This window comes from Thalassophryne amazonica, chromosome 6 (genome assembly GCF_902500255.1).
Source record: "Thalassophryne amazonica chromosome 6, fThaAma1.1, whole genome shotgun sequence".
Taxonomy (NCBI): Eukaryota; Metazoa; Chordata; class Actinopteri; order Batrachoidiformes; family Batrachoididae; genus Thalassophryne; species Thalassophryne amazonica.
The window spans coordinates 94,435,488-94,457,296 of record NC_047108.1 but is presented as its reverse complement, the minus strand read 5'-3'; the positions used below and the strand labels follow the sequence as shown (position 1 = coordinate 94,457,296).

The 21,809-nt window shown below is 40.0% G+C and overlaps 1 protein-coding gene across 3 annotated transcripts in view; it reads right to left on the bottom strand.

Annotated features, from left to right (window-relative positions):
- Positions 1-9,911: 9,911 nt before the first annotated feature.
- The window catches only part of LOC117512666 (nuclear receptor coactivator 3-like), a 179,868-nt gene continuing 167,970 nt past the window's right edge, over positions 9,912-21,809 (bottom strand). The window contains exons 13-23 of one of the 3 annotated variants that reach the window (XM_034172814.1): positions 21,572-21,698; positions 18,265-18,423; positions 17,838-18,068; positions 15,883-15,988; positions 15,518-15,689; positions 14,721-15,047; positions 13,861-13,959; positions 12,079-12,322; positions 11,431-11,608; positions 10,190-10,352; positions 9,912-10,105 (exon numbers count right to left, since the gene is read on the bottom strand). In XM_034172814.1, coding sequence (XP_034028705.1) covers positions 10,094-10,105; positions 10,190-10,352; positions 11,431-11,608; positions 12,079-12,322; positions 13,861-13,959; positions 14,721-15,047; positions 15,518-15,689; positions 15,883-15,988; positions 17,838-18,068; positions 18,265-18,423; positions 21,572-21,698 — 1,818 coding nt within the window. In that variant the 3' untranslated portion in view covers positions 9,912-10,093. The remainder of the gene's footprint in view (positions 10,106-10,189; positions 10,353-11,430; positions 11,609-12,078; positions 12,323-13,860; positions 13,960-14,720; positions 15,048-15,517; positions 15,690-15,882; positions 15,989-17,837; positions 18,069-18,264; positions 18,424-21,571; positions 21,699-21,809) is intronic. The other 2 variants (XM_034172815.1, XM_034172816.1) reach the window with 2 other exon arrangements.

Below are 21,809 nucleotides of genomic sequence, written 5' to 3'. Positions count from 1 at the left end.
CCTGGCTTTAAGAAACACTATAAGAAATCAGGAAAAAAAAAATTGTGGCAGTCAGTAACGGTTACTTTTTTGACCAAGCAGAGGGAAAAAAAATTCTGATTATGGAATCACCCTGTAAATTTTTTGAAACAAAGGAGAGGATTATCAAACTCTTAAAAGAGGGTAAATCATCACGCAATGTTGCAAAAGATGTTGGTTGTTCACAGTCAGCTGTGTCTAAACTCTGGACCAAATACAAACAACATGGGAAGGTTGTTAAAGGCAAACATACTGGTAGACCAAGGAAGACATCAAAGCTTCAAGACAGAAAACTTAAAGCAATATGTCTCAAAATTGAAAATGCACAACAAAACAAATGAGGAACGAATGGGAGGAAACTGGAGTCAACGTCTGTGACCGAACTGTAAGAAACCGCTTAAAGGAAATGGGATTTACATACAGAAAAGCTAAATGAAAGCCATCATTAACACCTAAACAGAAAAAAACAAGGTTACAATGGGCTAAGGAAAAGCAATCGTGGACTGTGGATGACTGGATGAAAGTCATATTCAGTGATGAATCTTGAATCTGCATTGGGCAAGGTGATGATGCTGGAACTTTTGTTTGGTGCCGTTCCAATGAGATTTATAAAGATGACTGCCTGAAGAAAACATGTAAATTTCCACAGTCATTGATGATATGGGGCTGCATGTCAGGTAAAGGCACTGGGGAGATGGCTGTCATTACATCAATAAATGCACAAGTTTACATTGATATTTTGGACACTTTTCTTATCCCATCAATTGAAAGGATGTTTGGGGATGATGAAATCATTTTTCAAGATGATAATGCATCTTGCCATACAGCAAACACTGTGAAAACATTCCTTGCCAAAAGACACATAGGGTCAATGTCATGGCCTGCAAATAGTCTGGATCTTAATCCAATTGAAAATCTTTGGTGGAAGTTGAAGAAAATGGTCCATGACAAAGCTCCAACCTGCAAAGCTGATCTGGCAACAGCAATCAGAGAAAGTTGGAGCCAGATTGATGAAGAATACTGTTTGTCACTCACTCTCGCCATGATTCATGTCAGTCCACTTGGTGCAACAGCTCTCCAAGGTGTGATCACTCCTTTTTAGATGCAGACTAACAAGCAGATCTGATTTGATGCAGGTGTTAGTTTTGGGGATGAAAATTTATAGGGTGATTCCATAATTTATTCCTCAGAATTGAGTGAGTCCATATTTTTTTCCCCTCTGCTTGGTCTAAAAAAGTAACCGTTACTGACTGCCACAATTTTTTTTCTTGATTTCTTATAGTGTTTCTTAAAGCCAGAAAGTTGCCATTTGAAATGACTTTAGTTTTGTGTCATGTCTGTGATCTGCTTTTTTCTACAAAATTAAACAACTGAATGAACATCCTCCGAGGCCGGTGAGTCCATAATTTTTGCCAGGGGTTGTATCAGTTTGAACATTACATATCTTGTCTTTGTGGTGTATTCAATTCAATATAGGTTGAAGAGGACTTGCAAATCACTGTATTCTGTTTTATTTACATTTCACACATCCCAACTTCATTGTAATTGGGGTTGTATTTACTCACAGTACTTGTACTACACTGTATTTATTTCATTAAAGTAATTATTTTAGTTCTGACTTGTACAAGGTGTTCACCTTGCAGTTAAGAGGTGGGGAAAATGCATTTAACTTAAAAAAAATTTAGTTTCCCATCTTCCTTTTGCTGTCATTGCTAGACTGCATATGAATGTTAATATTTGTGTTCCACTTCACAATCTCCTATTAGTGGAGCGGATATTTAGAGGGGAATCCTGCAAATGGTGATAAAAGCATCAAATTCAGCAGAAATACTCCTCAGACAATCCTCTTTTGAAAGAAAAAAAAAAACGATTGGCCACTTGACTTTTCAGTTGGTGGTCAGGTAGGGGTCAATTGAAGAATTACACAGAGGTCAAAATTAAAAGATGCTATTGAAAAATATTGCACATTATTTGCCTGATCATAAAGATTCCAAAAAGGTATAGTATCTGTGACTGAGTTCTACGGAGTTACAGGATAAAAACAGCAAGAATGGTGACAAAGGTCAGTTTCATTTTGTACAGGGTTCAAAAGTTAAAGTTGCTCCAATTTTGGTTAAAAAGTGATGCAACTTACTAGTTAACACGGTTTTAAAAATTAAGTAAGTATGAAACTATGAAATAAGTCAGTGGGTTGTGACAAAGTCTAAAATGTAATCTGTTAATAATGTCTAAAATGTTTTAAGTTTAAAATGTAACCTGTTAAAAATGTAATCTTTTAAATAATGGCTAAAATTATGAAATAAGTCAGTGGTATGTGACAAAGTCAAAAAATGTAATCTGTTAAATAATGTTGAATAATGATGCTTAAAATTGAAACATTGTATTGGAAACAATGACTATAGGCCAATAGCTTTAACATCTGTTGTAAGCAAGTGCTTCGAAAAGATTATGCTATCTTTCCTCAAGACGGATGTTAATCCTGTACTTGACCCATTCCAATTTGCTTATAGGCAGGGTAGAGGCACTGATGACGCCATCAACAGCTTAACCCACCTTTCACTTAAGCACTTGGAAGATCCTACTGCATATGCACGGATTTTATTGGTTGATTTCAGTTCAGCCTTTAATACATTACAACCATACCTGTTGCTGTCTAAGTTAAAGGAAATGAATGTCAACCCATTTTTAATTAGATGATATTCTTTTTTAACTAATAGATTACAACAAGTAAGAGTTAACCGAGCTCTTTCGGTACTCAGATCATCAAGCACAGGTGCACCACAAGGCTTTGTCAGTTCTCCTGTTCTCTTCACTCTTTATACTAATAACTGTACAAATAATTACTGTAATAACTTTGTTTTAAATTTTCTGATGACACAGCCATTTTGAGCCTACTGCACAAAGACTCAAGTCCAACAAAGTACTTCTCTGAAGTGAAACACTTTGTGTAGTGATGTGATGACAACCACTTGGTTTTAAATGTTACTAAAACCAAGGATTCTGGATCCAAGGACTGTTGGGGACCATACTCCTGTGGTCATACCTCTTATTGACCAGGTCAGCTCATACAAGTACTTGGGGCTGCACATAGACAATACTCTCAGCTGGACTGTACATGTGGACAGTTTGTGTTCTCGACTCCATCAGAGACTTTATTTCCAACGTAGACTTTGTTTGTATGGAGTCAATCAAAAAATAATGTTTTACCAGGCAGTGCTCGAGAGCCTAGTCAGATATGGCATGACTGCCTGGTACAGCAACCTCTCTGTACAACTTAAAACAAAACTTAACAGAAAAATTGACAATGCAATGAAGATAATTGGAAAGAAACAATATCAGTCCCTCAGCTCACTCTATGAAGAGTCTGTCTTGAAAGCAGCTCAGATGATACTGATGGCAGCTCAGATGATACTGATGGATTCAGCTCATGTCCTTCACACAGAGTACACTCTCCTTCCCTCTGGGAGAAGGTATAGAGTCCCTCGGAGCAGACTGAATAGACTCAAAAATTCATTTGTCCCCATGTCCATCAAATTGCTAAACAATAATGTCTAAAACTGGAATTGTGCAATACTTATGGTGTTTCTCCTGACTTCCTGTCATGTTAATTTGTTATGGATGTGGTTGTGTTTTTACTTGTATCTGTTTGTTTTCCTTTTGTAAAGGCACTTAGCATGAGTCCAAGACAAATTTCCCTGAGGGGAGAATAAAGTGTATCGTATCGTATTGTAAAAAGGGGCAGAAAATATAAGACTTGTTCTTCTCTCTGCTCCTTTTCATTCAGTGTCTATGTAATGTACTCATTTATGCTTTTCTTTTAAATGAATGAAATAAATATTGAAGAAAAAAAAAGGAATAGTTTGGACCATGTATCATCCTTACTTATCACATACGAGTACCATATGTCACGTCATAGAATAGAATATCCAGTACATATAGACCTTGTTTGACCTTTACTTTGGAGACCAACCTGCACACTGTCAACCATTCCATTTATTAATCCTATTAGCTCAGCCAATAATCTGCATCACTTCTGACATTGTCAAAGTGTGGGGGACTGTCAGACAAGAAGCAAACTGCAAAGTTATAACTTTTATTCAGCTGGATCCTCAAGGAAAGAACATAAATAACTCCCCAGGTTATTCCATCAAAATAATGTAGACTGAAGAATCCAATGAGTCAGTCACACTTTTACGGGTTACCCTCCTACATAAATACTGCATATAACCTTCTTGGTTACTGCAGTACAACAGTTCAACTACGGAAACTATAGTTGTTAGATTTATTTCCTTATAATGACACCAAAATGTGTTTGTAGTTATTGGGATGGTTTACACACCCAAAAGAACATTCAAATTTCCAGACCAATTTCATCTGCATTTGCTTGTTATTTAAGAATAAATAAAGTTTATGTAGCTGATAATCACAAAATAGATTGTTTCAAGGCCCCTTGAAGGTCTACACAGGAGTCTGTATTAGTTCACGTCCAGAGAACCCACTTTTCCTCAAGCACAAGCCAGCAGCTACAAGAAAGAAGGAAGAAACCTCAAGCAGCAAACAGGCTCTCGTGGAGGAGCCATCTGTCACAATTGGCAGATCACAAGATGCAGAAAAAGTGTTACAAATGGCCTCTGAATGAATCTTTAGAAACATTCCCAAAGCTGGTTCCAGACTTGGCTTGTCACACTGCTTTCCATAAAGTTTCAAATCAACAGGATTAAGATCACTGGAAAAGGCAGTCAGAATGTTTAAAAATGCACTAGTCTTCATTTGTTTCATAAAAAGAAGACAGACATTTATAAAGTGTCCTCTAGAGCTGGATGAACAATGCTGCTTCCTTACAGTTAAAAAATAAAAAAAAGGTCCCAGAGGCCTGGGAATCAAACTCATTCTGACCCATGCTTACAGGAATATATCCATCTGTTGAGTTTTTGGCTAGGAATACATTTGGTCTAACCTGATTTTTATGCTACATGTGAGGACACTGTGTGACTTATGAGTACAATAACGTCACAGTGAAAGTGTGTGAAAAGTCTGTTAAGTTCCACAACTGGCCACTAGGTGGTGAAATTGAAGATGAGCAAATAAAAACGATAAACACACATACACACTTACTTTCCAAAAAAGTATTTTAACACACTGGAGATTTTTGGTCTGGGAGCATTTTTTTGGGGGGGAGGGGGATCTAGAATGCTTTCAAGTGCCCAGAAAAATGAGGACATGGAAAATGTTCTCCTTTTTCTAAGTGTCCTGATATTGAAGGTGTGCTATGAAAAAACAAGTGCACACGCACACACGTTCATTCTTCTTACTCAAAAACCAGAAGACACATTGTAATGTTTAAATATAAATTTGTATTTACATCAATATTAACAACAAACAAGGTAAGAAAAAAAAAAAAATAATAGTATTTTACATCCTCTTATGACTGTATGCTTCCAGACTGATTTTCTCTCTCGTTGTGATCCAATGATGCACCAAGTCTTCTTTTAAAGCCAAAGATTTTTTTTTTTTTTTTTTACATATTTGTCGCTTAATCTGTCATTCTTTATGGACACGGTGAGAAACAGACATAATGACATCGTGAAACCTCCTTTACATAAAATAACATAGAAAAAACCTCAATCTCTTGTGAAATAACCATGTGCAGCAACACAATTCAACTGGCCATAAATTCTACACAAAGGAAGAAACAACCACAGACTCAACAACCGCAGAGAATCGTTGCTATTCTAGTTCATACTGACGGGAATATATGTAATTAAACGTGTAGTTCAATGTGTATTATTGGTTATGTGCAACAGCAGAAAAGCACATGACTATAATGTCAGGAGATGTTTGTAACCACTGCAAAATGATGCAAAAAAAAAAAAAATTATCTTTGGATTGAGAGAGTCTGCAAAGGAAGAAATCTAAATAAAACACTTCACAGGAATCGCAATAAAAATAAACAGAGAGACACCTGCCAAAAAAAACTGACAGGTAATGTGGAATTTAAATGATTTGTTTTGTTGGTTCAACATTTGTGAACACACCAAGAAGATTTATGGAGAGTTACACAGCGGGACTGAAGTTTCACACGAGAGTCAAAAGTCTCTTTAAAACTGCTTTGTGGTTGACAGTCAGCTTCACCTTGGAAAATCCAAAGCACAGCATTCTTCCATGTACTGTCAGGGCCTGCAAACAACAAACGCCATCACGCTTCACGTCTACACATTTTGTGTTTTAAATATTATGTTCCTCATGAAAACAATTAGAATGCAAGTTTTTATTTGTTTGCTAGCACCAATTTAGCTCAGATCTCTGGGAAATTGAGAGATATTCATGATGTGAAGATCACAAACAAAAAGTGCTTTCTGAAAAAGCAAAAGTGGCGGCTTGACGTTTGGGGAAATTACTTAAAAACAGAGTCCCCCCCCCCCCCCCCCCCCCCCAAGTTAAAAGCATTTAAAATTAAAAATGACCTATGACAGAATAAGAAAAATTATACATTTAAATATCAAGCCTTACAATCTGTGCAAAAACAGTATGTGACCTAGAAAAGCATAGATATATTTATATATAGTACATTTCTGAAGCATATTTACAATTAATATTCACATAAAAAAAAAAGATGACATCATATCTAATACTGCAGTACCGTTTCACTTGGAGTAAATGATGCTTCAGCTTTGTCCTCAGAAGAAAACCAGGAGGAAGGATTATTGCTAGAAATCTTAATACCGACAAAGAAACTGAACAACAAAAAAAAAAAGCCTTCTCAGTGTAAATATCAAAATTTTTGAAACTGGTAATCAATTTTAAATTCCATCCTTGTAACCCTGTCAACATAGGGTTATCAAAAAGAACATATTGTGATTTAAAAGTTACCTCCTTAGGACAAAAACTAGGAGTAACTGAGGAAATAATTCATAAAGAAGATAAAGAATCAACACTTGTGACTTCGTGACAACTTTTCACAGATACTCCAAAAGTACACAGGTTTGATACCTGCTTTTTCTTGTGATTTGGTCAAGTGAGACTTATGGTCTCATTTAACGTCCTGACTACATATTATATATATATATATATATATATATATATATATGTGTGTGTGTGTGTGTGTGTGTGTCCTGGTAGTCAAGAGGTTAATCTGAGCCACTTTTTAGAGCTGACAAAAAAAACAATCTAGAGAAAGGAGTGTAGAAATAAATATAACTTAGCATACACGTTTTTCCTGTTTGCTATTTTGTCAGTGGTAGGCACAGGTGTGCTAATCCGTTAACCGCTAATTATCAAAGATAACTTTGTTTGTGGATTAGCTTTTCAGATAACTTCAAAAATAATCAGCTGACCAATTAGCTTCCGCTAAATTTAGTTTTGCTAAGTTTTACTTGCTGGCATAGCAAGTAAAGCTGAACGGTCAAAAACATTTGTAAACCCTAAAATCACACATCTGTTGTGTTTTGCAGCAGTAAGGCAGCTGTGAGGAGCTGAGCTCAACCTGACCCCAGCAGGAGGGGCCTGGCTGCCTGGGTGCTACAAAAAGAAAAGAAAAAAGTTATTTTCATTGACAGCATACAAAGTCCCTGACATAAAAAGTCCCTATTTTACTCTTCCTTTTCAGATATACCTTTGTATACTGGCATAGTTCCACCTTAGAATTGAAATATAATATATAAGATATACCTTACTGAATTTTCATGAGGCAGAAGTCATGAAAAGCAAAGCAGGTTTGACGTATGGTTTGATTTAAAGACCAAACTAATTCGAGCCGCTGCTCCTCCACGTCGAAAGGAGTCAGTTGAGGTGGCTCGGGCATCTTTTCCGGATGCCCCCTGGACGCCTCGCTGGAGAGGTGTTCCGGGCACGTCCCATAGGGAGGAGGCACCGGGGAAGACCCAGGACACGCTGGAGGGACTACATCTCTCGGCTGGCTTGGGAAGGCCTTGGGGTTTCCCCGGAGGAGCTGGGGGAGGTGTGTGTGGATCGGGAGGTCTGGGCGGCTTTGCTTGAGCTGCTGCCCCTGCGACCTGACTGCGGATAAAGCGGAATAAAATGGATGGATGGATGTTAACTGTCATTTTTACAAAGTGAAAGTATCACAAATATCTTTTAGTTTTAAAATAATGCACTAATTCTAAATGTTTAGGATTAAAACTCACCAATGCCCAGAGGCATTATAGGAAATTGAGCCTCCTCATCACCGGCTGGTTGTAAAAAAAACAAAAACAAAAAAAAAAAACACTAGTTTACATGTTGTGTTGGTTTTTACAAATAAACCTGTATTTGTAAACATGCAATTTTTTTTTCATTTGTAAAAAAAAAGGCATCTGCAAAACTGAAACATCTGTTCAAGTCTGACTGATAGACTGAATAGCGACCATATGACATTTTGACCCAAAATGCATAGAACACCGCAATCTATTGGATGGAAGTGTAAGTGTAAATAGCATCCAACTGTCATATGGATGGTATTCGTTGTTCACTGTATCAGTCAGACTTAAACAGATGTTTCAGTTTTGCAAATGCTTTTTTTTTTTTTACAAATGAAAAAAAATTACATATTTACAAATACAGATTTATTTGTAAAAACCAATACATGTTAACTTGCGTGTGTATGTTTTTTTTTTTTTTTACAAGCAACCAGTGATGAGGGGGCTGAATTTCTCATAATGCTTTAATGCTCAAACAATCAGAAGTAGTGCATCACTTTAAAACTAAAACGTATTTGCCATATTTTCACTTTGTAAAAATGACAGTTAACGTTAATATAAATAAACCGTCCGGAATTAGTTTGGTTTTTAATTCAAACCATAAGTCAAACCTGCTTTGCTTGTCATGACTTCTGCCTCACATCAAGGACATTGTGTGATGTCAATGAAAATGACTCTTACAGCAGAGAGTAGTGAGCAGGGAGCACAAGGACAGGAACACTGACTCATTGTTTGTGCTGGGTTTCTCATCGCCTTTGATTCTACTCAAAAGCATTGGCGGTGCTTAAACTCAAAACTGGCTTGTCGGTAGCGGACGTACCGGAGTCAATATAGAAAGTTAGCAGTTAGCGGTTATCTGTAGCTTCCGCTAAATTTTCTATCAGTTTATCGTTATAAAAGCTAACTTTTCAGTTAGCGGATTAGTGGTTATCAAAGCTAACTTTTTGGTTAGCTGTGCTCACCACTGTATTTTGTCATGTGACTCGTGAGGGCTGTGACCCCATGGAATGGGAGCCATAGCTGCAGATGCGTTTTGAGTCAAATCTGTGCTTAGAACCTTTCTACTGGTTCCCAGTTTAGAACAAAGCTCACTGTGGTTCGCCATTTCCAATCAACTGCTCCAGTTCTCTTGGAGGACAAGTTGTAGGAGACACAAAAATAAAGAGTACATATCTGCTGCTATGTATTCATTCTCGAGTAAAGGCCTCTATATTGCCACAATCCTCTTGACGTTGGCCTTTCCTTAAAGTGCAATCAGCCAACACGTAATTGAGTCGTGCTTCATCCAGCAGCATCCTGGGGGGGGCAACTAATGTGCTACTGCTTTATGACATTCAGTTGAGCATCACAATATGATGGCTAATCATCTGGAACTCTGCTTGTGCAACATGTAGACTTAACGCTCGCACAGATCCTCTAGGAGGAGCAGAGTGATGGCGGATAAAAAAAATCCAGTGAAAGTCATAAATGGAGAGGATTTCCATGTTACGTCAGCACACAGCTTCATGGTACATTCGACAAAGTGAAAGATGTCTTTATACAATTGTCCATGTTGGTGGGCAGGGTTGACGCCGCTCGCCTTCACCTTTTGGTCCAGCAGAAGTGAGGAACATCAATCTACAGTTGTCTGTCTGACCATCTTAGGTTTTACACGTGCACATCTAAGCGTGTGACAGTGGTTCTGATTTTGTTAATGCTGTATGCCAGCGACACGCTGTCCGTCTCCCTCAGGTTCAAAGGCTGCCATTACTGGCTGTGAGTCCACAGAAAGTCCACTCCCACTCCTGGTGGGAGTCCAGCATTACACCTGGTCCTCCACACGCTCCAGTACTACCTCTGAATGGAGATCACAGTGAGACAAATGCTTCTGTCGCCATTTTTCAGCAGTACTTCTAGATTGATGACAATAAAACAGAAAAAGTTGTGAGGAAGAACTGTGTATTAAATCAGACACAGGAATCGATCGGAGTGCATACCTGGTCAGGACCCATTGGCATGCGTCCCATCACCATTGGGTTCACTCCCATCTGTCCCATGTGGCCTCCGCCTCCACTAGCTGACATGCCCCCATTCATCATCATGCCTGCGTACTGGCCTGGATTCCCCTGCTGCCCAAACTGCTGCTGAGGGTATGAGCTGTGAAGGCAGGAAGGACGGTTTAACAAGACGAAATCCAAAGAAAATGTTACTTTTAAGGTGCGTTTACACATAACCAAGACGCGTTACGAATGTCATTTTTCTGTTATTCGTGACACATTCCTGACATTCTTAACGTGACTTAACGCATCTGAATAGGTTTCTTAATAGTGCGTGTTGGTGCGTGATATTCTTGATATTCGTGGAGCATGTTTCTGCCTGTCAAAAAATCTTCCACGAATGTCACACACCACCCTCATTTCGTCTCACGTCGTGGAGGTCGCAACTGAGTGTATTGAGCCATCTTGATGAGTATTGATCCTTAATAGAACGTGACAACGTTCGTAGTGGTTCCTGTGATGGTTCTTGGAGCCCAAACTGTCATGCGTTATTACGAAGTGACACGGAAACTGTCAAGTTTTGACACGACTTGTAACACGGCGTCACATTTCACTGCGCGCATGACGAATCAGTTTTCTGTCACGTGCGCACCATTAAACTCGGCTCCAAATGTCGTTCCACGGTTCCTGCTGAAGCTCCTCAGGACGCTCCTGCAGGTGTTCCACCTGCTGTTGTAACCGATGAGCGGGAGAACAAGTCTGAACCAGAGGAGCGAGAGGAGCCTCACGAGCAGCCAGACATCTCTGCACCTCCTCCAGTCCGGCGGAGGAAGAAGCGTGCGCACAATTAAACCCTGCTGCACCCCAATCAGTTTGATTGCTGTCACCAAGTCAGCTAAAAGTCTAATTTCAGTGCTTTTCTGCGCGCTCCTGCAGGTGTTCCACTTGCTGCATGTGCCTGATGTTTGGGAAAATGCGTGAGACGAGATCCGCATGAAGCCACACATCTGGCTCTGTCCGTCTCCTCCTCCTGATGGTTCCTGATAATTCTCCAGCAACATGTGCCATTAATCGTAACGTGTGGTAACAGGTTGCAGCAGTTCCAGAGGACACCTGACACCTCTGCCCCGAATAATCACATTCGTGATCAGCGGCCAAGAATATGTACTTCGTGACTTGTCGTCGTTATGTGTAAATGCAGCATTAGTTCAAGCAACTTTGATTTGTAGTGTTATACAAACCTGCTGCGCCCTACACCGCCCTGAGTCCAGCCCTTCATATCTGCACTTTGGTACATGGGACCCCCCTGTGGGTGCTGTTGCATCATGGGATTCTGAGGCCCCATTCGACCTGGCATCATAGTGTTAGGAGGACTGCCACCTGTTGGGCCGAATGATGGCTCCCCCTGCTGGCCCATGCCTGTTGAGATCAATTCAGTTTTAGATCACAACCCCACAAGTCCAAAACAGGAAAAAACAAACAAAAACAAAACACTGATGCAAATCGTTATGAGCAGAGACGGAACAAACCTTTATTGTGATAATGAAATGAAAAATAGTAATATATTACATCCTTTGACAGGATTTAGAAGTGCTCTCAAAGTATCCACTCAATACTGGAAAAACACTTAAGAGTGCATGCCACTATTTTGCAAAAAACAAACAAACAGCCAGACTTCACCTTTTCAACAATTTTATAATTTCTTTTCATTTAATGTTGAGCAATCTCTTAAAAAAAAAAAAAAAAGTAGATTCCTGAGAAACGTAGCCATTTTACAAAAAACACTGTGTTCCCCCTCCCAAGATTTGCTGATAAAGTTCTTTGCAGTACATAAAGTCACCACCAGGGCGCATAACTGTCACATTGTGTCCGTGGCTCAGCAAACTCACCATAATTCCCGCCATAACCAAACTGCTGTGGGCCTGGTTGGCCCATGTTTGGCCCTCCCATTGGGTTGTCCATACCACCAGGAGTGGTGACGTTCGGAGGGGGGCTGAATCCTCCAGCTGCTGCTGCCGCTTGCTGCTGCTGTTGCTGCATCAGCATCATCATGCGCTGACGCCTCATCTGCATGGTGACCATCTCTCTGCTGCGCTGAGCTATCATCTGAGCATTGAGGAAGTTCGGCTGCACCCACACAACACAGAAGTAGCGCGTCGAAAGAGGGTGGTTAGCGTTTTCATTCATGCTACGGTCCTTACGTTGTACTCATATTTTGACAGCACGCTGAAAGACGTCTACACAGAAGCAGCTGGAGCTCAGGCAGCCGAGCAGGTTGTGCATTAATCAAGAGTCCAGTAGATTTGATTCCTGATTATCCTGGAGTGTGAAGTGCCCTCGAGCAATACATGAGAATCTAAAATGTTCAACTTCGCAGTACGTTGTCTCACAAATAGACTGGAAGACTTATGGCTTCAAATAGAAGGTATTTAGATTCAATCATAGCCCTCCCCCATCTGTCCATGAGAGCAACAGATATTTTTATATGCAAACCCCGGCACTACATTTTCAGTCTGGCTGTTAGTTGAATTTCAGTTCATCATTTTATTTTAGTCAGATTTTTTTTTAACCTTGCCTGTGGTGTTTCCTCATTGCAAATTTTATGGTGACAGATTCCTGAGTTCCAAATTATTGTCCATTTTGTGTAATATTGAGTTTGTGTATATAGAAGTACTGTACAAATAAAATCTGACTGACTGAGTGATGGTCCAGAACTGTAAAAGATTTATTTTTCAATTATTATTATTATTGGGTTTTTTTTTAAACAAAATATAAACTGATTTCACATTTTTGCAAATACTCTGTTTTTGTGTTTAACAGGGCTGGTATGATTTAAATTGGCTGATTTAAATTGCTGTAAAAAAAATTTTTTTTTTCTTTTTTTAGAAACCAGTACTTAAAACATCACCAAAATATAAAATCAGTACCATTAATTAATGGCAACTATGTTTTAACATATCAATAAAGATTATAACTAATAATATTACTTGTATAGTCTCATTTAGAAGAGTGAAATAAATAAAAATGAAAAGTCGATTTAAATTTTAAAAAAAAATCATGACTTTTTAGAAAAAAAGTTGATTTTTTCTTTTTACCAGCCTTGGTGTTTACTATGGTAAAGTTTTTCTTCACAAGGGAAACAACATGTTTTTGGTATTCACAAACTGACTGAGATAATGGACAGATATCCTAGCAGTGGAATTTGGGACAAATAAAGGAAGATTTTGGGATTTTGGGTTCGAGCTCCACCACAATCATGTATAATGTGTCTTTGAGTAAGATGTTACTATGATTGCTCCTCTTCATACAGGTGTACAAACTGGTACTGGCATGATATGCTTCCTGGGAAGGTAAGACTCACCCTCAGTAACATTACTCCATTACAGTACATGTTACGGTACATGGATGAGTTGGGTCCAGGCACACTGATACATACTCATGCCTGTGTCACAGGTAGGGTGGCAACTAACAATTATTTTTGTAATCAATTAATCTCTCAACTACTTTTTTCCATTAACTGATGTAACTATTACTGTCACTTTAATCTACTGATTATTTTCTAAATAATTGATTAATCTTTGGAGGAACATGCACAAAAAGTACTTTCATTCCTACACCAGCCACCATTCAAACAAACCCCACAGATGACATTTAGTGTGAAATTTATTTACCTGTGCTCCCATTCCAGGCTGCATTCCAGGTCTCATGGCAGGATTACCCCCAGGATTCTCCATCTTCATGGCCATGCTCTGCCGGGTCTGATTCATGAACTGAGAAAGAACAGACAGCAAATGCTACTCTAATTCCATCCCAGCTCCATTCAATGAACCAATACCGTAAAATACATATATATTATACACCTTGGTAATACTGAGAGGACAGTTTTGGGAACAGCAGTACAAAATAGAACCTATAGTATCGTAAGTAGGACAGTAATTGTACGGTTTCATTTTTGTCATATACAGACCCTGATCAGGTGTGAGCTTATGCAAGGGCCGTTAGCATATAGCATTAAATAAGGTGAGAGTTTCACTCAGTGTGAATATTTCAACAGAGATTTAGATGATCCCTTGGGACATTTCGCCCGACAACAAGCGATATCATTCCAGGTATTTGCAATAAAATACTTCAAACAGACACAGTAACAACACAACAGCGAGTGGCTCCATTACTGTTAGAGACTACAAGAGGCGGAGTCACTGTGCTCAGCCCCTGTCACACAAAGCAACCATGTCCAGAATTATACAGAATTTTATGGATTAAAGAACCTTAAAGTAAGAAGATACAAAAAAATTCACCCCTCGTGCAGTTGTCATGGAGGCAGAAGCTATCTGTGCACACCAAAACAGTTTTTTGTACCAGGCTGTAAACATGTTTATTTCTGCTTTAAAGCTGGACATTTTACAATGGGCTTCTAAGGGAATGTGTTCTGTTTTGGAGCCAGCCTCAGATGGCCAGTCAAGGAACTGCAGTTCTGTGTTGGGGTCAAACATATGCGTATATTTAAACTGGAATCTTCCTGTACTCCTACCTGCTGTCCCTGTAGTCTCTGTTGAAGTTGGAGCCTCATGGGCTTGTTTGCAGTGATCATCCTCGGTCTCATCATGTTGCTGCGAGGGTGTCCCATGCCCCCCATTGCACCCATAACTGGAAAGTTGCCTCCTTGGCCCATCTGTGAAAGCATGGGCCCAAACCCTCCTTGTTGGGACTGCCCCTGCATGGGGTTCCCACCATAAGTAGACTGCAGAGACATTGCAGGGGGTCCAGGGTAACCCTGTCCATAGAGAGGCTTCTGGTCAAGAACCAAGGATGGGTCCTGTCCTGGAAATGGCTCTAGATGCTGCTCTGCTCCTTGAGTCTGTCCAGGATGAAAAGGAAAACAATTATCACACTTTTCAATCTAATAGTGTTTAGGGATAATACAACCTGAAGAGATATGATACAATATGATATGCTTTACTGTCCCATAAGGAAATTTGTCTTGGACTTGTGCTGCATACTTATGTCTTCATAGCAAAACAAAATTAAAAACAATCTACACTGTAGACCAATAGACAGACAATCATCATTATCAACATATCATGCACCCCCCCCCCCCCCCCCGATAAACACTAGTGAGGTTGCCAAACTATGCTGACACCCCATACCTGACTAAGCTTTCTAATACAGCCTGATAAAATAAAAACATATTTCTCTGGTCCACACCAAATACACAGAAGAATATAAGGTACACTTACAATACAAGTTCTTACATCCAGATGGCTCCTTAAATATGAGTAGGTTCCAGGGATAAACACGTTTACTCATCTATATTCTGTTCTGACTAACCTGGCTGACAAGGTCTGGTATCCCCAAGGCTCTATCTATCTCCTCCAGAGCAATGCCATCTGTATTCTTCAGCAAAGAGTCCAGCTGGTCCAGGAGCGCTCGCTCATCGCTCTGACCCTCAGTGGTTGTGGGAGGCACCAGAAGATCATCTAAGGAGTTAGCAAATTGGCGTCTACAATGGATACACACACACACACACACACACACACACACACACACACACACACACACACACACACACACACACACACACACACACACACACACACACACACACACACACACAGTAACATTAAACATAACCTGGCTGCTCAACTCACTGTGATTAATAAGGAAAGAGTGTGGACTGAGAATGGAGTGCTGACCTGTTACCCTCCAAACCCATCATACTATCTGGCCAGGAGGGGGACTGGTTAGACTGACTCTGCTGGCTGAAGGGCATCATACCCATGCCCATGTCTCCAGAGCCACCTAAGGATACACATTCAGTCATAAATACAGAGGGTGTCTGGGTAGTCACAACCTGCAAGTAATGTATTGCAAATGCTGCATATGTTTCTGCTATACACACACACACACACACACACAAATTATTGTGTAACATCAGTCCAGGCTTATAAAACTGATATTGAAGGCGAGTCCATGTCAATTGAAAAATATAAATTAGATATACATTTCTGGCTTATTATGGAAATATTTAAATAGCTGACTAGAAGGGCTCTTGGAGAGTGTATACCTTCACCAAAGTCCAACAGTACTTTGTTTACATCTGTCAACACTGTGAAAAATTATTCCTTTGTCCTTCAATCCTGGTCTTTCATTCTGACTACTGACCTGTGATCCTGATCGCTGTTCCCAGTCACTCATCTCTGAACTTGATTTGTGACCTTATAGCCTGATCAATGAGCTTTGATCCTCACTTATGATCTCAACTGCTAATCTCTATACCTCACCAAAGAGGCTATTTTTGTCACCATTTGTCTTATCAGCTTTGATCCTGCAATCATGATCAAAGGAGTGTTTTGACTTACTGAGTTATACTGTAGGCATTTACTTACTGTCAGTTACTCTAACCGAATACATTTACTCAGTCCTCTTACACTAAGTCCCAGAGTTACACTTCATGGGAATACGTAAATAACTAAAGGGAATACGTAGTATTCCCTTTAGTTATTTACTCAGTTACCTGCAACAAACCAGTTACTTCCACAAATTATACTTAATCCAGTACTTTTATAGTTACATTATCATTCAGTTTCTGTTACTTTTATGTTCCAGGTACCTTAGTATGGTGAGTCAGCCTCAGATTAGCCCATTTCTGTGACTGAGTTTCTGTTATTTCAAGGCCTATAGCTACTCTGAGGCCTACAGTTAGTTGCACACATGATACTCCATTACTATTATTTACTCGGTTACAGTTGTATATCATCCAGTAACTCGCAGATAGAGACACAAATACGATCAGGGCCCAGGAAGAATCTGCACCTCGATCAGGATCAAAACCCAAAGGCAATAACTGTACCTTTACCTGGATGCACACCAAAATCTAATCAGGTCTTCTTTGACCCAAGGTCTACCTCTACACCAGCCTTTCTCAAAGAGCAGTCTGCAGACCACTGGTGGCCCATGAGCGACCCCTAGTGATCTGAGTATAATGTTAAAATATCACATTTTAAATTACTAGATTTTAACTTAAATGTGTTTTTCAAGCTGTTTAAAAACAACTCCAAAGTCTAATAGATAGTAATATACTCTTTTATATGGGGTTAGGTAGAGATGTTTTATTATTATTATTTTTTGGTTAAGTGGTGCTTGGTCTAAAAAGTTGGAGAAACACTGCTCTACACCAAATCTTCTTGCAAACTAACTCGGGCAGCACAGTGGCTTAGTGCTTAACCTGTTGCCTCACAGCAAGAAGGTCATGGGATCTATTCCCACCTGTGGCCTTTCTCTGTGGAGACTGCATGTTCTCCCCGTGTTTCCGTGGGTTCCCTCCAGGTGCTCCAGCTTCCTCCCACATCCAAAAGACATGCAGGTTACATAGGTGAATTGGACACTATAAATTAACTGTAGGTGTGTGTGTGTGTGTGAGAGAGAGAGTGTGAATATGTTTGTCTGTCTACATGTGGCATTCCAACAGACTGGCATCCTGTCCAGAGTGTACCCCACCTCATGCCCTATGACAGCTGGGATAGGCTCCAGTGTCCCGTGACCCGTAATTGGAGTAAGTGGGTATAGAAAATGGATGGAAGGATGGTGACTAACTAAGTCACTCGCTCACTCACTGACAAACCTACTGATGACAGTGTAACATACATACCCATATCCATGAGCTGCTGTTGCAGCATGGACCTTGTGCCTGGTATGCTGTTGGCACGGCTGACTATGGGTCCTCCTATCACGCCTTTGCCATTGTTGAAATCCATACCTGGGCGCATCATTGAGGGGTGTCCTGCTGATCCGACAGGGCTGGTAGTAGAACGCGGCATTCCCCACTCCCCTGACCCCCCGACTGGAGACCTCTGGGCAACCATGCCCCTATTCATGGGTCCTGGTAATATTTAATATAAAAAAACAAAAAAAAACTCAGAAATACATGTCAGCATCATTATGCTGCTAAAAGGCAGCACTATGGCCAGCCATACCACTTAAAATTACCTCTATATCATCTGTCTGCTTCAATGTTTTAGATTATTAAGTACCAAGATACAAAAAAAATTGTTGCTGTAGCATGTGAACACACACACCCATGTTTCCTGGGTAACCATCTGGGCTGACCATCAGGTTTTCCTGCTTGATAAGCATGGGGCGTCTACCTGCTACTCCAGCTGCGCCAGCAGGCTTTCCATCCATGGACATAGTCCTCTGGAAAGGGATGCGAGGCCCCTGACCCATTCCTGGACTCCCTTTGCAAAAGAGAAACATTTGGGTTGAACAATTCTTTGCTTTTAAAAGGAATATCTACACATAGTGGGAACACTGCTAAAAACAAAAGACCAAGGTGTCATTTTACTTATGTACAAAATATTACAAAATTGCTAACTTGGAACAAGTAAAAAAATAATAAATTCATATTTTATGTTTTGGCATATTCAATTGATATAGTTTAGTATCTGACATTGGTCAAGTTTTACTTTTTGATCAGGGCTTTTCCTATTGATCAAGACTGTATGATGATGTGACTTGTGGCTAAAAAACTTGACTTTTTTTTACATTTTCATATACAGCACACATATAACTCACATATAATGCACAAAGTGGACAAAATCCGTTAACCGTATAAAATGGACAAAATCCGTAATATGTATGTAACGGATTAGTTACAGTCAGGAGGCACCAAACAATTTACGGGGAATCCCCATGACCAATTTGGCTTCCTTGACTAAAAGCTTGACCTTGAATCAGGACCAGCTTCATTTGATGACCGGGTCAAAACTTCGTCTGAAAAAAATAAACACCTGCCTTAAATAAGAGCCAGGCATTATGTGCATTAAAAGGATTACACTTGGTCGAGTTACTCTTTTTTCTAAGTCTGCTGTGGAGTGGTACCTTAAAATCCTAAAGCTTGATTTATGCTTCTGCAACTCTGTAACCCATGGCCATGCAATGATGTGCGTGTGACCCTTTTAAAGTTCTCTGTCACGTCTTTATGCAATTTACCACAATGGCTTTTTCTGGATTAATTTGTCCATCAACAAGCTGCACTTATTTATACAATCATCAACCTCCAAACCAACAATACAGTACGTACAATTTTCTCTATGAATTGCAGGTCATTTGAGCATCTTTTTGTGTTGTGAAATTTGCGGACTTTTCTGCAAAATGTATTTGATCCATGATTAAAATGTAATTGCCGTGCACACTGCAAAAACTTTTAAAATATGACAGAAGATGAAGGAATGAAAACGTAAAAGTGACACATCACAGCGCTTTGCAGTCTCAGTCACTTAGCAGGTGCGCATCAGGCTGCGGGAACGGTTTGCAGCCCACAGAGGGCTGTGATATAAAGTGGTTTGGTTCATAACACCTGCTTGAGTTTTACACAGATATGTGTAAAACGTACCACCATATTACAGTGAAGGCAGCAAGCAGCATTTTAATAATAATCACCATACTTGAATAAAGGCCTCATTTAGGTCCCGTGTCTGAGCATGGTTTGAAAAAATAAACGTGCAGTCTTTTAATCACGGAAATACGGTGCCCGCTTTTCTCAAATCGGCGAGTGTCAGTGCTGAACTTCATTTCGTAACTCTGTTGTAGGGCACGTCCAGACTGAGGGGTTTTTAATAAAAATGCATTGCGATCAGATGGGGCATTTTGTCCGATATGAGCAAATCTGTTGTGCAAAATTCTTTATATACGGTGTTTATTACATCGAAAACCATAGGGACTTTTGATTTTGTCCGGTGAGCGTTAATATCCGGTTTATATGATAACCGTTTAGGTGAGTTTTACTGTAGTCATATATATATATATATATATATATATATATATATATATACGAGGGCTGTCCATAAAGTATAGGTCCTTTTTATTTTTTTCAAAAACTATATGGATTTCATTCATATGTTTTTACGTCAGACATGCTTGAACAATCGTGCGCATGCATGAGTTTTTCCATGCCTGTCGGTGACGTCATTCGCCTGTGAGCACTCCTTGTGGGAGGAGTCGTCCAGCCCCTCATCGGAATTCCTTTGTCTGAGAAGTTGCTGAGAGACTGGTGCTTTGTTTGATCAAAATTTTTTCTAAACCTGTGAGGCACATCGAAGTGGACACGGTTCGAAAAATTAAGCTGGTTTTCAGTGAAAATTTTAACGGCTGATGAGAGATTTTGAGGTGATACTGTCGCTTTAAGGACTTCCCACGGAGCGAGACGTCGCGCAGCGCTCCCAGGCGCCGTCGTCACCCTGTTTCAAGCTGAAAACCTCCACATTTCAGGCTCGATTGATCCAGGACGTCGTGAGAGAACAGAGAAGTTTCAGAAGAAGTCGGTTTCAGCATTTTATCCGGATATTCCACTGTTAAAGGAGATTTTTTAATGAAAGACGTGCGGGCGGATTGCAGCGTCGGCTCGCAGCCGCCGCGACGCTCCGCCACAGGAAAAACACCTCCGTTGGAAGCCTTAAGGACAAGTTGGAACATGTCCAGCTGTTAAACAATTTCTCATATACTTACTCCACTGAAAGCCATCAAAAGCCGCCTGGATTTTACAAATGGTTATCAACACGGAGGTGTTTTTCCTGTGCCGCCGCACCGCGCTGGCTGCGTCCCCGCGTCTTTCATTAAAAAAATCTCCTTTAACAGTGGAATATCCGGATAAAATGCTGAAACCGACTTCTTCTGAAACTTCTCTGTTCTCTCACGACGTCCTGGATCAATAGAGCCTGAAATGTGGAGGTTTTCAGCTTGAAACAGGCTGACGACAGCGCCTGGGAGTGCTGCACGACGTCTCACTCCGTGGGAAGTCCTTAAAGCGACAGTATCACCTCAAAATCTCTCATCAGCCGTTAAAATTTTCACCGAAAACCAGCTTCATTTTTCGAACCGTGTCCACTTCGATGTGTCTCACAGGTTTAGAAAAAATTTTGATCAAACAAACCGCCAGTCTCTCAGCAACTTCTCAGACAAAGGAATTCCGACGAGGGGCTGGACGACTCCTCCCACAAGGAGTGCTCACAGGCGAATGACGTCACCGACAGGCGTGGAAAAACTCACACATGCGCACGAGGGTTCAAGCATGTCTGACGTAAAAACATATGAATGAAATCCATATAGTTTTTGAAAAAAATAAAAAGGACCTATACTTTATGGACAGCCCTCATATATATATATATATATATATATATATATATATACACACACACACACACACACACACACACACACACCAAACAAACAAAAAAACACACATGAATTGTTTTCATACAATTTTAAGGTTATATGGTTATACCTAGACTAGCAGTCAAAAGACTGGTAGTGTACCTCATTGTTACTTTACATACAGTATACCAATGTCCTCCCAATATGTTTTATCACCTGTACTTCAATACTTACCCTGAAGGGTGTCATCAAGGCAACCCTGGGCTTTATTTCCTGTGTCGTTTGACCCTCCAGACTGATCAACGTAAAAGTCAGAGTTTGAACCCCTCAGACCTCCCAAAATAGACTCCAAGTTCTCCAACTGTTTTAAAATGACACAACACAGATGCGTATTAAAATGTAACTCTGAGGTCTTTCAGTCAGCCAGTGTTAAAAAAAGTAGCAGATGAAACCATGTACTGTATCTAGATGT